General features: G+C 44.2%; 1 protein-coding gene across 13 annotated transcripts in view; it reads left to right on the top strand.

Moving 5' to 3' along the window:
* Positions 1–16,732, top strand: part of phldb1b (pleckstrin homology-like domain, family B, member 1b) — a 69,081-nt gene that overhangs the window by 50,186 nt on the left and 2,163 nt on the right. For 4 of the 13 annotated variants that reach the window (XM_053873369.1, XM_053873370.1, XM_053873378.1 and 1 more), the window contains 19 exons: positions 712–1,017; positions 2,106–2,252; positions 2,408–2,545; positions 3,669–3,797; positions 4,847–5,002; positions 5,761–5,871; positions 6,257–6,346; positions 6,634–6,762; positions 7,324–7,446; positions 8,947–9,108; positions 9,937–10,077; positions 10,973–11,089; positions 11,457–11,559; positions 12,793–13,135; positions 13,302–13,392; positions 13,684–13,830; positions 14,635–14,854; positions 16,380–16,465; positions 16,590–16,619. In XM_053873369.1, coding sequence (XP_053729344.1) covers positions 712–1,017; positions 2,106–2,252; positions 2,408–2,545; positions 3,669–3,797; positions 4,847–5,002; positions 5,761–5,871; positions 6,257–6,346; positions 6,634–6,762; positions 7,324–7,446; positions 8,947–9,108; positions 9,937–10,077; positions 10,973–11,089; positions 11,457–11,559; positions 12,793–13,135; positions 13,302–13,392; positions 13,684–13,830; positions 14,635–14,854; positions 16,380–16,465; positions 16,590–16,619 — 2,769 coding nt within the window. The remainder of the gene's footprint in view (positions 1–711; positions 1,018–2,105; positions 2,253–2,407; positions 2,546–3,668; positions 3,798–4,846; positions 5,003–5,760; positions 5,872–6,256; positions 6,347–6,633; positions 6,763–7,323; positions 7,447–8,946; positions 9,109–9,936; positions 10,078–10,972; positions 11,090–11,456; positions 11,560–12,792; positions 13,136–13,301; positions 13,393–13,683; positions 13,831–14,634; positions 14,855–16,379; positions 16,466–16,589; positions 16,620–16,732) is intronic. The other 9 variants (XM_053873372.1, XM_053873371.1, XM_053873374.1 and 6 more) reach the window with 9 other exon arrangements.

Below are 16,732 nucleotides of genomic sequence, written 5' to 3'. Positions count from 1 at the left end.
TGGATCATCGGGAATATAATCCGTCAGTAGATTTTCTGCTACTAACCAGAAAGATGCACAAGACAAACATGCAGCAAGTCCCAGTCCAAGCTGTCTGTGACCGCCCGTCTGCTGCCGTGGGATGTTGAAGACAGCCATTAAAGTTGGAAGGTTCCCGTGTGTACAACCTTACTCCATTGGTGGGCTGACCTGCTATGGTAACAGCTGGACAACCACTCTGGCTCTGAGGGTGCTGTCTGCTATGCCGACTGTGTTTTCTCAGTTGGACTGAAGGTTGTCAAACTCCTTTCAGCGGTTCACCAACCCATCTCACTGGGTGCCATCCTGGAGTACTATTTGAGGACATTCACTTTTGATTTGATTCAACCCTCACTATGTGGAAAAATATATCCAAGCACTGTGAAAAATGTATTTTTTGATACTTAAGCCGCTGACAATTTTGGTTGGTTTAACACAAAGCATTTGGCTTTGCATGTCGTCCTCCTCTTTGGTTTGTGCTTATAACTGGCTTCCTCACTATCATGTAACTAGCCAGGGCTCCATCTAGTGCCAACAATATGCACAATACTTGTTACCCACTAACCCTGCCTTTGGTTCATGTTACCTTTTTAAGCATCAAGATATGATTGATAGTATTTATACTGCGTCTTATGGCGGTTCGTGATGTTTTGTGATGCTAAATGGTGAAACTGCTTTACCTCTTCACTGTAGGAGAGACAGCGCCTGGAGACCATCCTCAACCTCTGTGCTGAGTACAACAAAGGGGAGACCCCGACTCTGGACCCCTTGAGCTCCAGAAGGCCTGGTTTCCCTGGTGTACTGTCAGATGGCCTGGTGAGGAGGCCGTCTCTGGAGAACATCTTAGGGGGTACGGCCATGGGCCCTGCACAAAGACAGAGGGAGAGTGATGAGGAAAACCTGAAGGAGGAGTGTAGCAGCACTGAGAGCACTCATCAGGAGGTGAGGACATCTCCTGCTGCAAGCACATCGTCACCACTGCACAATGGAGACAAGCAGGTCAGAGAGAAGATTTTATACCAGCACGCCTGCCCTGCATGCTGCTCTAGAACCTGGCATGTGCAGAAGTAACGTTTGGCTTCAGTCAGTGGTTCTCAGTTTTCATTCGTCTCAGTCCGCACAGTGTGAGCTCCATGTTTCACAGACTGTGTTAGACCAAAGATTTATTCAAGCCACAATAACAACCCAAATATTACTCATTGAACAAGACTGAAGGTTCATGTTTTTAAATTCGGAATAATTATTCTGTCAATATTCAATTGACAGCAGATAAAGGAAATACAGTTTTTGTATTAGAGCTGTGTATTGGCAGGTATCTTGCAATACATATCCTGATATAGGAGTGGTCATATGATACATTGCGATATGCAGTGATACTGTATGTTCAGCAGATAAAGATAAAGCAGTACAATATCATGTACATGATAACAAGTTCATTGTGATGACATCAGACCAGTTGGACTTTTAGTTAAATTTCCCACGCCAACAGTGGAATGAGTCGCTGCCTTATTCAACAAAATATTCCCGGTGCGCAAAAAGAAAACGCTAGTATTAAGCATGTCACAAGTGCAGCAGCATATCCTCATATCTACTTATTAAATATTGATGTACATTCTTAGAATATCAAGACAACATCACACAATCAAAAATATTGATACAATATTGCGGAATCAAGTATCGCAATATTTCAGCGTTTCTTACATATATACATAATATACCCATATTTTGTATGTGAGTTGTCAACATGATGAAATGAAGCCATGAATTACATCTTAATTCATGATGAAGCATTGGTGTCTGTGTCACCAGAGAACCTGATTTAACACTGTATGTGCACCTTTTCCTGCTTCAGTGTTGTTTTAATGCACACCTCTCTCTTGGCACTGACAATGTACATGTATGTTAATGAACTAAATATGGATAGGATGAAGATAAATTTTTACTCACTCACTGACTTTTTTTTGCAAGAATTGCATGCTAAGTTTTTTATGTTTTTATCATTTTTTATTTATTTGAATAATGTTTGGAAATTGGAAATTACAATTGCCGTGGTGTGTTTGTCATTCTTTGTTGTGCCGTTTCACCAGCATGAGGACTTGTCCGGCTCAGGCAGCGGGAGTCGACTGGAGCTAGGTTACCTGGAGGAAGAGCGGGTTCACGTTCTGGCTCGAATCGATGAGCTGAAAACCCGTCTTACAGAGCTTGAGCAGCAACTCCAGGAGTCAAAACAAGAGGTGAGTCAAGTATTTCATCTTGAGTTCAAAAAACACCTGCATGATGCTTAACTAAAACAGCACCTCCTTTTGGTGAGGAGACAGAGGAAAGCGAAGAGTAGAAATGATCATAATGAAATGAGCGAGTGAGTCTCACTATGGTGACGCACTTGCAGGCTGAGATGGAGCGGGCCTTGCTGCAGGGCGAGAGGCAGGCTGAGCTTGACCAGATCGAGGCAGAAAGCGACATCATCAATCAGCTGCAGCAGAAGCTGGACGAACTGGAGAGCGCCATCCAGAGAGAGAAAGACAAGGTATGACTATCGGAGATGGAGCTGAATGCAGCTGTGTCCCATTCAGTATTAGCCCCACCACGAGAACAAGGGCATACACACTTGCACTGCCTGTGCCAACCCAGTTGTCTGCATCTGTCCTGCCTTATGTCGACTTTAGACCAAAATGAAGAATTGCCTGTTTGGGTCAGCAACAATTTTTTGTTTGTTCAACTCATTGAATCTGGATTAATCTGATACAATTTCATCCTTGTTGTTTTCAGTACCTCTATTTTCATAACTAAATTATCTACTGTGCTGTGTTTCTGCAAACCTCCTGAGAATGTTTTCTTCCTCAAGGTTCAACAAAACAAGAAATTGTGTTTCAACTAACCTGAAACTGCGACTGATTGTTAATATAGGGGAAATAAAAACGTATTTCACAATTCCACTTCAGATGGCATGGACTTTTGCTATACAGCTGCCATAGCAGGTGGTCACAACGTGTACGGGAGGTTTTCCTTGTTCCAAAATGATTAGTTCATGGAGAGTATTCAAGCTGTTCCACAATTTGTATTTGGAACTTGAGCTGAAATGATCATATCTGCATCTGTTTTTCCACTCCTTGAATCTAACAAGAGTGATAGAGTTAGTTCTTGCTGACAATCCATTTCTATGGGAATTGCTCAAACTTCTCTCACATTGTGGGCGGTATGCAACTTCATTTTTAAATGTCTCATCACAGAAAGCAGCACAAAGATTGGCATGTCCTGAACAGTACATTGGAGCATACAGTGAAATTATGGGATATGCATTTCTACAGTATGTCCTGTTTTCCTCCAGTTCCCAAATCAAAACGGATGTCTTCCGCTATTTCTTACACAATATTGCCGTTTTTCTTTTAATGTACACATGCACAGTAAGTTGCTACATCTGTCAACGTGCTTTGGAAAAATCGCTTCTTGTGTCTAATTAAATTCTTGCTTAATTGTTTGGTGCCAATCTCTCGCTTGCACCACGACATGTGTTTTGCTAACTGCTCACAGCTGTTAATCTGCACGGTGTGGATCTTGAGATGTGCGTTCTACCCCCCTCATCCATCCGTCCTCTGTGTGTGTGTGCGTCTGTGTGTGTGTGTATGCGTGTGTGTGATGTGTCTTTGTAGGAGAGGGCTAATGTTGAGGCTGAGCGCCGAGCCCTGCAGAGTCTCCAGGAGGGTCACGCTGAGCTGAAGAAGCAGCTTCATAATTGTCCCGAGTCGCTGCGGGAACAGTTGCAGGAACAGCTCAAGCGGGTGGGTCATCAGTCGAGCAAAAGACCTGCACCTACAGTATGACCATCCGGAGATGGGCCAGTGCATCTGTCTGACTCGCTGAAGCAGCTTTGGCGCTTAACCAGATCTTGGATAAATTAGAGAAAAAAAAAAAATTATACATAAACACAAATAATGCTTGTGATAGATTGAGTAAAATGCATCTGTTACATGGCACTAAAATATGCTTTTAAGTGGGTATCTAATAAAGTGGGGATGTTAGAGCTGTAGTTAGCAACCGTAGCGTCAGTTAGCTTTTGGTAGCATGAGTGACATACCCTGTAAATTGTAAATATTACAATATTTCCTCGTAACTTATGAATAGTAGTTTAATTACACTCATACATATTGGCTAAATGAATAAAAATCTTTTTTATTACAGGTACATTTCAGCTAGTTTCTCTTTCAAAGTACCTTTGATGCCCAGATTTGCATATCTTAAAAACAAAATAATTTAGTTGTTGAAAAGACGCGATATGTTTTTAATGTGAAAATGCAGAAAAGAAATGTAGCATGCATGTTTAAGTAGTTCAGTTGACAACATTCCAAATAATTCTTCACTGACCAAACAATCTGTGCTCGTATGCCTTCTTGTTAAAAGCTATGTGGTTTTTTTTTAAAATATGCAACTCATATTTAGTTTAAAAAAAAGGTTGTCTTTGGGTCAAGTTATTTTGTGGACCTGCTCATTTGCTCTCAATTGACTGCATGAGTGATCTGTGATTCATGCTAGCGTGCTTTTAATTGCTGACTAATCAATTAACATGACTCAGAAGCGGCCACGTGCCGCACTATTTCACGTAAGCTGCTTCTATATAATCATATATGTTTCAATTATCGTAAGTATTTTCTGTCAACAGTTCAGCTGCGATATTGCTCTCCTTCAAACTGCTTGCCTAACTGAGCTCGGAGCTTTTGGTACACTCAGGTGTTGAGCATCATTTGTGCACCTCTGAAGGGCTTCATAATGTTCATGCACTTTCTCTCAAATACGGAAGGAGCCCTGATGTTTTTCTGTATGTGATTGTTAGGATGGGGATGCTCTGGAAACAGGAACCAAAAAGTTTGAGGACTTGGAGTTTCAACAGCTGGAGAGAGAGAGCAGCTTGGAGGAGGAGCGAGAAACCATGAGTCAGCAGCTTCTGCAGGAAAGAACAGAGTACCATAACAGTGTTGCTAAAAGGAAGGTGAGCCAAAGGCTGCTAAACCAAAGTCATGCCAGTAGATAAAGACACAGTCACAACCCCCACTGCAAGTTATATATGCCGAGGTGTGCTCGAAGGTTAAGTGGATGGACAGACTCAAGGACCTTGTCTGAGGACATTAGCAAGAGAAGACCTGCTCGCTGGGTTTCACTGATGCCAGGTTACTAACCAAGCTGTGAAACAGTTATGAATACATTTGAAGTGTATTTGTACTGTTTATGTTGAATGATTATTAACAGTTTAGAATGAAACAAAAGAGGTGGTCTGGAACAGAACCACTGTGGTAATTGTGTATGTATGTATGTATGTATGTGGAAAAGTAGTTTCCAGACACCCTTAAAATTTGACGCAATCTCAAACATTATCGTGAAATATTTGTGCACAGATATTTGTTTTGTGAAAAAGGAGGGGCTGCATTATACAGTCAAGTACAAATGTTTTTTTGTTCGTCTTTTACAAGAAAAACAATCAATACCTAATACATTGTCAGGAATGTGTTCAAACCTGAGCACAAAATGAATAAACCATCACATCACATTAATATTTAGCAGTGCTTCCATTTCCACACATTAGAATGCCTTTGCAGTCCAAAAACTCCACCACTGTGATTTTATTTTAAATAAATATCTTTGCATTTCATGTCATAAAGTTCATGTTAAGTTGCCAAGGTCAAAGCGAAGGAGAGCTGGAAGCCAGTGCTGTTTGCTGTGGGTTTCACCTTATTTGTGGGTGTTGTTCAGGACAAGGTGTCTGCTCTGGAGAGTCAGGCCAGCCACCTGGGCCTACAGGCCACTCAGGAGTGCGAGCGCCTCACCAAAGACAGGACGCTCACTGTGCAAATGCTCCAGAAGGTAAACAAGACATATTTTTGTCATCTCTGTGTTGTTTGCATGCAACTGCTGTTTTTTCAACTGAAAACCATTCTTTCGAAAAACTTTGTAGATATCTGAGAACACAATGTGTTGCTGTGTGGTTTTTATGTTTGTTCCTATGTTTGTTTGGCGAGTCATCATTTTAAGACTGTCCTACCACTAGTATAACTCCACATCCAGACACCATGGGCTCTAGAATTTCAGTTGCAGTCCTCACACTGTTGATTCCCTACACTTCCTGCTCACTATGGAGGTGGAGTTAATAATTTCATCTGGAATATTTCATCTATAATCCAGGATGGGTTGAGCGTTCCCCTTATTATTGAGCAGTGAATGTTGATGAGTGTGTTATTATTGTCTGCAGGAGAAAGAGACACTGACGGCTCTGGAGAAAAGATACCACAGCTTGAGTGGTGGGAAGAGTTTCCCTAAATCCTCAACTGCAATGAGAGAGGTAGGATGCTTCATCACTGGAAGATGAGGGGTGTAACAGCAGAAACTGTTGGAGAAAGAAAGAGATGGGTGGATCATTAACTTAATCCATAAGAATATAATAGTTCCAAGTTAGAGGACAAGACAACACTGTTGTTTATTTTGCCCAAGAAAAGAAATTAGCCCATTCTCTGCTACACCCTGTCTGAGTAACACTGCTGCTCAGTTTGTTGTGGTGCTGTGAATCCAGCCCTGGCTGCATGACAATCTTCTAACACATCCTTATGGAACACACTGTTATTTTAACAGGACCATGTCTGTGAGGCTGAGCTGTTATTAGAGGAGGCCCACTCCTCACAGAGGTCCCTCTGCAGACTCTCTTCTTCCTACTTACATCCCTCCCCTCTCTGTCAGCTGCTCCCAAGCAGCCCCACAGAGGTAACCAGACTAATGATCTGTGCTTGTCCCCCCCTTTTGTCTGAACCCCGCTTTTGTGATCTTCATGTCCTGCTCACCCTGTGGTCGTGCTGTGACTCACTTACTGTGGGGCGAGAAACAAAAATCATGTTATTCAATGTAATAATATAATATTTACAAGAACCATACACGTTACCTGATTAAATCTTTTTATTGGATTAGATATATATACAATAATTTCCCACGCCAAATAATTCTTAATTTCAGACTCATGTCATATTATTATTATGATTATTATTATTATTATTATTATTATTTATTTTAAACCTTTATCTTGAACATTAATTACACACATTGCAATTGTTCTCTTATTGTCGTTTGATTGACTGCGCGATGCGCTGTAGGTGTGTGTGTGTGTGTGTGTGCGCGTGTGTGTGTTTCATCACCTGCATCCATGAACTAGAATGTGGGCGACAGCACATTGGCATGTCTGCATGCTGAGATTGATGCTGAGTGAATGTATAAGCCAACATTCTCTTCACGGCCTCTCATCCTGTCTGACTGTTGCTGGCTGGTGCTCAGGAGTACATGAAGCTCTCGGACGTCCATAAGATGTACGGCGGAGGCGGCAGAAGCCGCCATGACAAGCCCAACTCTCAAACTGCCTCCTTTGCTGTAGATGCTGCATTAGCTGGCGCCTGCGAGGTATCACCACTGCTGCCTGCTGTCTTTCTTCATGTCTCATGCCGTCTTTTTTTGTGTGTTGTGCTCCCTCTGCTGGTCAGTTTCTCCTCATCCCCGGTCACCAGGTGTTAAGTGTGTAGTGCCGTGATCAACAGCCTTGTTGCTGGCTCTAGATGGTACATGCTTTTCTTCATATTGGGAGAATATGAAGAGTCATGAGCAATTTTCAATGAAGTACCGAACAAAGTACTGTACTAGATGTGTGTGTGCTTGGATGTTGTTTCAGTTTGTTGCCATCTCATCACACTGAAATGTTTCTTTACAAATATATAGAAGGTTAAATGAAACACAGTTTGGGAAAACAAATGGAAATTACAAAAAGAAAAGACAATTTGGGAAGATATTTGAAGATGTAGGATATGTTAAAATATATTAAAAATGATAATGGTAAAATGAAATAGTGCTTGGAATATTTAAACACCATTATTAAAAAGAATGGACATGTGACAAAAGGCAAGTCTTACAATGTATCTGGATGTTTTTTTTAATCCCATAATGACAGCATGAAAAGAGTTTTTGTATTAAAACTTTTTGAATATGATGTCACAAGCACAGCTGTGTTTGGACAGTTCCGTCTGACCCTTTTTATAGTACTGCCAAAGCACCGCCAGGTTGAGTGGGAAGCATCAATGTGGTGGCATTTTAAGATCTCTCCAGAATTGTCCAGTTTGATTGAGGTTTGCATCACTCAAGGACAGTCACATGTGAGTGTTGAGTTATGCTCGATCCTCCTATAAAATCTCGGCTGTTTTGCTTTGCTGCGTTCATCCTGACTGGTGTAGCACTTCCTGATGCCTCCAACATGCTTCATCAAAGGGATGGTGCGATGAGCAATGCCTGCTTTTCCTAGTGGATTTCCCTGACTTGTACTGGGAAGTGTCCAGCCAGAATCTCTATCATTACCTGATTGACAGCCTGCTGCATCGATGGTCCTCCTGGAAGGTTCTCCTCTCTCTGGACCTCCAGGTTACTCTTTGTGACCTCCCTAACTCAGGCCCATCTCTGAGATTGAATTTGAGCTCTATTGCTAGGGCACTAAATACGTTTTTCACATTGTGGTGTACAATATTGTGCGCCAGATTATGGAAAAATAATGTCACTTGAGACGTCAATATTTTTTTATTTTATTAAGTCTTTTTTCATGGAACACTGATAGAAGCCCTGTGATAGGGCAGTGTCCCTTGGAAAAACCTGACAAGTCCCCCATGACATCCAAGGTAGCCACGACTAAAATGCTCCCAGTAGGCACCAATGTGACTCCATTCTTGTGTTAAGTCATGAGTGTTCTGTGTTCAAGTATCGTATCGTATGAGGTCCTGTTGCAGATGAAGCTTTAGTGAGAGTCCAGTCTTGCTTTTGTCTGCTTGGTGTGTATTGTTTCCCTCTGTAGTTTCCACCTGCCGTTAACCTGGCCCGTGTTCCGCCTGTCGCTCTCTCTCCTCCTCCTGTGTGTTTGTGAAGGAGTATGTGACAGTGGGCCAGTTGAATCAGATGTATGGGATGCCAAAAGTGGAGTCGTCCCCTACCTCCCCGCTTCGTCAGCCCCTCCAGCCTGGATCCTTAGACCCCGCCTTCTCCTGCCTCCCCTCTCCTCATGGCTCCTCCCTGTCTCTCTCTTCGGAGGTGTGTGTATTTAACCTTTCCATTGCTTCAGATTGTCCAGTCGCTTCATGGTTGCTTGGTTGATATAATCGCTGGGATTTTACTACTCACCATGTCTCCTCCTTCTTTCCATCCTCATATTAAATGATAGAAAAACAATAAGGACATTTCAATTCCTAAAAAAAGGTGTTTTTTTTAAGAGGGAAGTTGTGCAAAAATGTAGACAGATGGTGAACAACTTATACAATCGGATGTTACAAATGCTAAATTCAAAATTGAGAGATTAGGAGTTCATGGTACGTGTTGACAGTCTTTTATTATTTCCTGATTATGAGTCTAAAAGTCATCAAACATCCAATAATAGGGATAGAAAAACTGCATGACAGTGATGTTTTCTTGCTGCTAGGAATTTCAGTTCAACAGTGCGACTGATTTGAAGCAGCGCTTTCGTTTTGTCAACTGGATTATGAAACAGCAATAATAATAAATAGAAAACATGCAGTGACAGCTCTTCATCTCTGAAACACTGTGCGCTGAATTCTGCTGCAGCTGTGATTGTTAGTGAGGCGTACGATGAGATGAAAAGTTTGACGCTGTTGTGGGAAACTGGGTCATTGCAGCAGTGTCATGAAATTAAAATACCAAAATGCATAATGGGAACGCTTCAGCTGGAGGCTATGCTGCGGCTGACACGAACAATGTGTTGAAGATATTTAAGAACAATTTTCAAAGTATAAAACAAATGTTTCCTGCGTCCTCCTGCTGTCTTTGAAGGCTTTCTAATCTCCTCATGTTTCTCACTCTTTCACCTGCTCTGCTCTGCTCTGCTGCTTGTCTTGGGTGATACAGTATCAGTGCGAGAGCGTCAGGCCTCCGCTTCCCAAGCTGGATCTAGAGCAGTGGTACCAGGAGCTGATGGCTGGATCCAGTCAGCTCTGGTCCCCTCCTCTGCCAGCAAAGACGCTGTCGGCCCGCAGGCCTGCACTGCAGGTAGAGCTTCTTCTTCTTCTTTTACTGCTATTCATTTTTCCCTCGTGCTTAAGAAGTGCCTCTGAACAACTGTGTGGGTTGTACCTCTCAGAGAACCTCTGGGATCTGGAGTTAAATGGCACTCAGTATTACAAGGTTTCTCTCACGTGGGGTATTCATGTTTACTCTGGTTTTCTGCACTATTACATTTTCACCAAGTTTTAATATTTCTGTGCAAATATCTTAACTTGAACCACTCCCACCATGTGAGCACCATACAGTCACATGATCTCTGTACTCCTTTTACACCTGACATCGACACTGCATTACTTCATATATTCTACTCTTTGTGTGTTCTTAATAAGGTAATATTAAAACCTGTTATTCTATGTAGCAGCTTTCAGAACACTGTTCAGAATGTGATTTATTGACACAACAGACATTAAACTAGAACATCTGAGAATCGAGTGTCTACACTGGCACATGTACCAGCATGCACACAGACGTGAACATCCTCTCAGCGAAAGCAGATGTAAGCAGGAAATCAGGATGATATATGCATATGTGACAGTCTGAATGGTGTTACTGCAACCAGCAAAGAGCAGTGTCTTTGGAGTGGAGGTGGTCCAGTGAAACGTCATCGGCAAACACTGCACTCTGATCGAAAAAGAATTAAAATAGAGCTTTCACCTCTCAGTGGAGCTGTATTCATGTCTTACTGGAAGATATTGAGAATTGTAAGGAGAAGAAGATCACTGTGGCACGTCTTTGATGAAACTGATCAAAGTGTGTATCTTCAAATGGATCTTCACCTCCATGCCTGTTAGGGGATTTCATGAACCCTACGTTTGGATGGAAAACCCTCGTGTTGCACAGGATATGTGATCATGCTGGATTCTATTTGTGCTGCCTTCAGGTCTTCCGTTCCAAACTCGACAGTGATCCAGGACCAGTGCATAGTCAGTCCACCTCAGGGTCTTCTTCCCCTCTACAGCACGGAGCTGCAACTCTGGGCCGTAACACTAACTCCAGGGTAACAAAGCTCCTCCATTCCCCAGCTCCACTTTCATTAAATGTTACGCAGATATTGCATCCATCTATCGCCACCTGTTCAGGCGTCAGTTGTGATTTGTGGCAGGTTCTTCTTTTCTTTGTTGTTTAAGTAATCAAATCCAAAGTAATTTGGATTTGGCCAAATCCACAAAAGGCATGTTCTTTGACTTGTGTCGACAGGCCAAGGATTTCTTGAAATAATGTCCAGTATCCTCATCATCATGTTGTTGATAGCTTATCTTGAAGTGTCACTATTTGTGAGTCGTTCTTGTTAGTGTTTTGTCAGTTTTGAGGACGTTAGTTTGTGAGCACCTGCTAACACGTCTGTGACCTATGTGTTCTTGCAGAGCCCCCTGCTGTCAGCCAACAGCACGAGCAGTCTGCCCAGGAATCTGGCCGCCACCCTGCAGAGCATCGAGGCGAAGAGGCAGCTGGCTCTGCAGCAGAAAGGTGAATGAACACTTGGTCCAAACTGGATGGTGGGGAGTTGTTTTGTGTCTGAGCCGCCTCCACAGATGTGTGTCTGTGATTGTAGAGATGCACAATCGCAGCGAGCCATCCAGAGAGGGAAGATCAGCAGGTAGACGGCTCAGCAGCATTTTCTGTTCGGTGGTGTCCGTCTCTCTCTTCTACTAACGTGTGAAGCAGAGGGGAAAGAAATTAACAAGACAACAGTCTATGTCCATCCCTTGCCTTTCACCATGATATAGCAGGACCTTAAAGAAATACTAGTCAATATTGCTGGCTCTGTCAGCCGTCATTGGCAGGCAAAATTCTGTGCAGTGAAGATGTGCTTTGCTGGTGGAACTGTTCTCTTCTACAAACTAATTGATCAGTTCTGTTGCCAAAATTGTTTAAGTTCCATTCACACTCTGGGACTTGAAACAACACCACCACGAGAAACACTTAAAGATGAAATACAATTGATCAAAAGACTATTTCACGTTCTTTTTCTTAAGACAGTACTGATATTTAGTAGTAAAATAAAAGGTGAATTAAAACCATTTTATTTATTTTATTGCTTTCTATTTCGGATTAATCATCAAACAAACTACTGAAACCAGTCTGATGTCCGTAATGACTCAGCAACCGATCTAAGTTCCGCTGCTGATGGATCCATCAAAGCAACATGCAGCTGAAGCTGACACCTGCAGGGCTCATTTGAGGCCCCGGCCTGCTTCACCTGCACTGTGTCATTAGCCTTGGCTTTTATCTGGCGTCCTGTCTGAAATGCTTCCCTTCATCACCATGTCCGCGGAATATATTTTTCATGTCCCACTTCCTGTGGGGTTGTCGGCACGTCCCGACTCTTCCCACAGATGTGTACTTTCTATATATTTCTGAGGGGCGCAGGTGTTGCATGGGACTGCTCTGATGGACTGTGGTGCTGGTGACGTGTGTGATTTGACGGGTAGCGTTTGATGTTCTTTGTTTTCTGGAAAATCTAGGAACTGATGATATGTCACATCTGATGGCTCTCTCAATATACTTATTGTCATAATTACAATGTAATTCCATATACCTGTACTGCTTAAACCTGCATGACTTACCTGAATCTATGTTCAAAGGGATGGGAGTAAATCCAAGTGGGAGTGAACTGATGTTTATTTAGGGTTTTCATGTCAAATGGCTGTGAACTCGCACCTTTAAAGCCTTGCTGGCCTCTGCTCCTGCGTCCTCCAGGTCAGCAGGTGATTGATGACCAGCGGCGGCGTCTGGCCGAGCTCAAGCAGCGAGCCGCAGCTGAAGCTCAGTGCCAGTGGGAGGCGCTGCATGGCTCACAGCCTCAGCTCTTCCCTTCCCCTGGATCCTCGTCCTCCTACTCTCCTGTCATGGCCTACAGTCCCACCTTGAGCCACGGCTCTGCTGCACCTCCTCCTCTGGTCCACCACTCCATCCTGCACCATCAGCCACCGTCAGCTGGAGAGCAGCCGTACGACACCCTCAGCCTGGAGAGCTCCGACAGCATGGACACCAGCGTGTCCACGGGGAACAACTCCGCCTGCTCTCCGGACAACATGTCCAGGTAGAATAACACAAAACAGACCTTTTGCAATGAAGCTCGAACAAAAGAATTAGGTCTCTTCTTGAGCTCACGATTGGACTTTTGAGACTGTACTTGCATTTGAGATTGGCTCAATAGAAGAAGTGATGAGTGAGCAGTTATTGATGTGTTTGCTTGTTGACACCAGTGTGGGAGGCGTGGACTCTCTGAAGATCGAGGAGATGGAGAAGATGCTGAAGGAGGCACAGCTGGAGAAGGCCAGACTCATCGAGTTTCGGGTAAAAGCAGATTGTTAGGAGCCGATTGATGCGTCAGTGCAGAGCGCACATCAATGACAGACGAACCTCGAGTGTGTGGTTCAATTCTGTTTCTGTAGACGATAACTCCACATGAAATGGGGTCTTCACAAAAGATTGTTTTAATAATGAGTCTGGTGCATGGAGCTGCTCCTGCTGTGAGAAATGTAAATTAATCCATAAATGAATGAAGGAGAACATGAAGACGGGCGTCGGCCGAGCATGGAGTCGATCAGCACAAATATTTGATGAAGCGCGCTCTCTCTCCTCCAGGAGCGAGAGAGTCTCACCCGCCATCAGATGCTGGAGGAGGAGCGGAGGAGGCGCGAGGAGGCGGAGAAGAGGCTGCAGGATGAAACGCTTCATCGGCAGCAGCTCGTGGAGAAGGAGGTCAAGATGAGGGCCAAGAACTTCTCGCAGGTCCGTCACTTCACTTCTACATGTCACTTTTATTTATTCAGCTAACTCCAACAAACACCCCTCTTCTATGTCGCCACTTGAGATACAAACATTTCAAGTACACAGGAGACAGATGCAGTCCTTCACTCTGTCACACCGAGGAAGTGATCAAAATAAGAAGTTGAATGTTTCAAGCAAAGTCAGGTTTGGTGTTTGGTGGTCAATGTTGATCTTGACTATTCAAACTAAAAAAGTGAAAAAGTTTTAAGTGATGCTGATTCTTTAACAGTCATATTTGGGCTTTATGGCTGGTCTGTCGTTTGTTCTGATTTCTTTAACCGGCGCCGGTTAAAATACGAGCGCAAGCCGCCAAACTGAAACACAATATGTGGCGCTGTGTGTACAACCACCTATCAAACACGTTCTCTCCGAGCGTATCTGACTCTGGTTATACAGACATGCCAGTTCCCAATATGCCGTGTACCTCGTCTTGTGTTTTTGAAAACTTTGGCTGAGGATTGCAGTCAGTTTGTGGCATTAACCATCAAGCTAACCAGTTCTGCTGCCACATTATGTTCTTTGTTATATTGTTGCTGTGTATATTTTTAAAATGTAATTTGTCAGTTGTTTTTTGAAAGTCAAACTGTTTAAATAATTCAATAGTTACATTTTAAAGAGTTCTTTACAGATACTTCAAAAAGAGGCATTTTGAGAACAATCTTAAAACATTTATTGAGAGTGAAAATGTTCCTGGGGTGAACTATGACTTGAGGAGAGATGAAAGCTGTGAGTAGTTATACCAACATGTTCTGTGTGGTTCTGCAGGCCCGACCCATGACCCGCTATCTGCCCATCAGGAAGGAAGAGTTCGACCTGCGCACGCACGTGGAGACGTCTGGTCACAGCGTGGAGACGTGCTACCACGTCATCCTCACTGAGAAGATGTGCAAAGGCTACCTGGTCAAGATGGGAGGGAAGATCAAGTCGTGGAAGAAGCGCTGGTTTGTCTTTGACAGACTGAAGAGAACCTTCTCCTACTACGTCGGTATGAAGCTTTCACCTGCTTCTGCCGTGTGCGTCCGTGGTTACATCAGAGGAGGAAGCTATGAAGATGCTGATCTTTCACAATAACAATGTCAGATATGAAAGCAGACAGCAGCCTGCCTAGCTCATGTCCGTTGAAGACCCAGTATTGACTCCTCTACTTTAAGGTTCTGTTCTGCGTCGCCACAGCAACCGTGTCAGAGCAGAGGTGTGGGATGTTAAATTCTGTTTAAAAATTCCCCTCCAAGTGTAAATGCCATGCAGCGGTTGAGTGACAGCTGAGAGCGTGTGCGTCCTCCAGACCTTCAGCACAGTAATTGGATCTTCTCTCTTCTGGGCCGCTCTCACCGTCGGGCCTTTGAAGTCTCGACAAAGTTCCGCTTAAAGCAGCTTAGAGTGAAGCGTGAGGAGTGCGAGCGTGGCTGAGGTGTCCTGAGATTACTCTCTGTAGTTAGCATGCTCTCAGCGCTGCTCGCTCACCAAAGACAAGCGTGTCCTTGTCTCATGACCTTCAGGAAGACGCGGCGAGCGGCAGAACCAGGAGGCTGCTTGCTGCAAACATTCCGGGCTAATTGGATGCTAAACAGGTTCATTACGGCGGGCGGATGACAGCGTGGTGTTTTTCCTGGAAATGCAGTGCGGCATCTCCACCTACTGCTCTTAAGTTGGCGAGTGTTTGTGCCAGGGGGAAGAGCAGGCGTCAACTTCCTGACTGCTGCTGCAGAGGCTGATGAAACCATGAGTAACAGAGCAGCCGAGCCCAGAACCCATGCACAAGCAGGCAGAGGGAGCTCGCCCAGATAGTGCCGCGCTTGTTTTCACACTTCTGAGCCACGCCGTTTCCCTCGCTCCGTCATGCAGCAGTGGGCTTCCAGAGCGGTGAAATGATGGAGCTTTTGACCAAAATCACTATTACATTTGATATTTCCATAGCGATGCTGAGAGCTTGACTTCAGACTTTCAAAGGAATCTGGACCTGCCAGGTCTGGTCAGGAACACTGTCTTGTATACCAGTGCTCAGGTGCTGGGTTCTGACCCTCTGCTCTGCTGTGTACACAGTGTCATGAAGCCTCATCAGCCCATCCCTAGCAATATGAGAGTTCAGAGTTCACTCGGTGGCGCTCTCGGTTTAAAAATGAGGGCAGGTTCTATAAATGGTCAGAGCAGGGAGAGCCATCTAGTGGCTTCTGAAAAAGACGCTGTTGCTACAGCCTCAGCAGTCCATCTCAAGGTGGAGGAGTTGACACCTCTCCATGCAGGGCCACAACCAAATGGACTCGGTCTGAAGCAAGCTTCCCAACAAGCCAGTGTTTTCAGTGACTAACTCTGACCTCCGACCTGACACTGGTGACTTGAGGAAGGTAGCCTACCATCGCGGTCCTGTAGTGAGGGGATGTTCCGCCCAAGTCTCATGTTTACCAGAACACTGAAGCTCACTCATGAGCTGTATGTCAACGTCTGTCTGTGAGGAACGGAACTGTTCAAACACCTCCTCTCTCTCTCTCCCTCTCCTTCCTTCCATCCAGACAAACACGAGACCAAGCTGAAGGGCGTCATCTACTTCCAGGCCATAGAGGAGGTCTACTACGACCACCTCCGCAGCGCCACCAAGGTGCGTCTCCCGTCACTCTGCCAATTTTCTTTCATTCCTTATCACTTTGTTTTTGCACTTTTCTATCATTTGCTTTTCCTTTCTGCTGCTTCCATGCTTTTTCTTTGGCCGGCTGCTGTCACAGAAGAGCTTTTTCAACTTGAATCTGATCAGCGTATGTATCCACGCTACCTAGCCCCTCCACACACCCCTCGCCTCCCTCCCTCTCCCGCTCTGTTCTGCGTCCTGTCTCTGCTGACGTGGAGTGGAAGTAGTTCTTCTGTAGTT

Source organism: Synchiropus splendidus, chromosome 8, assembly GCF_027744825.2.
Source record: "Synchiropus splendidus isolate RoL2022-P1 chromosome 8, RoL_Sspl_1.0, whole genome shotgun sequence".
NCBI classification, from domain to species: domain Eukaryota; kingdom Metazoa; phylum Chordata; class Actinopteri; order Syngnathiformes; family Callionymidae; genus Synchiropus; species Synchiropus splendidus.
This window is presented reverse-complemented; position numbering and strand designations above follow the sequence as displayed.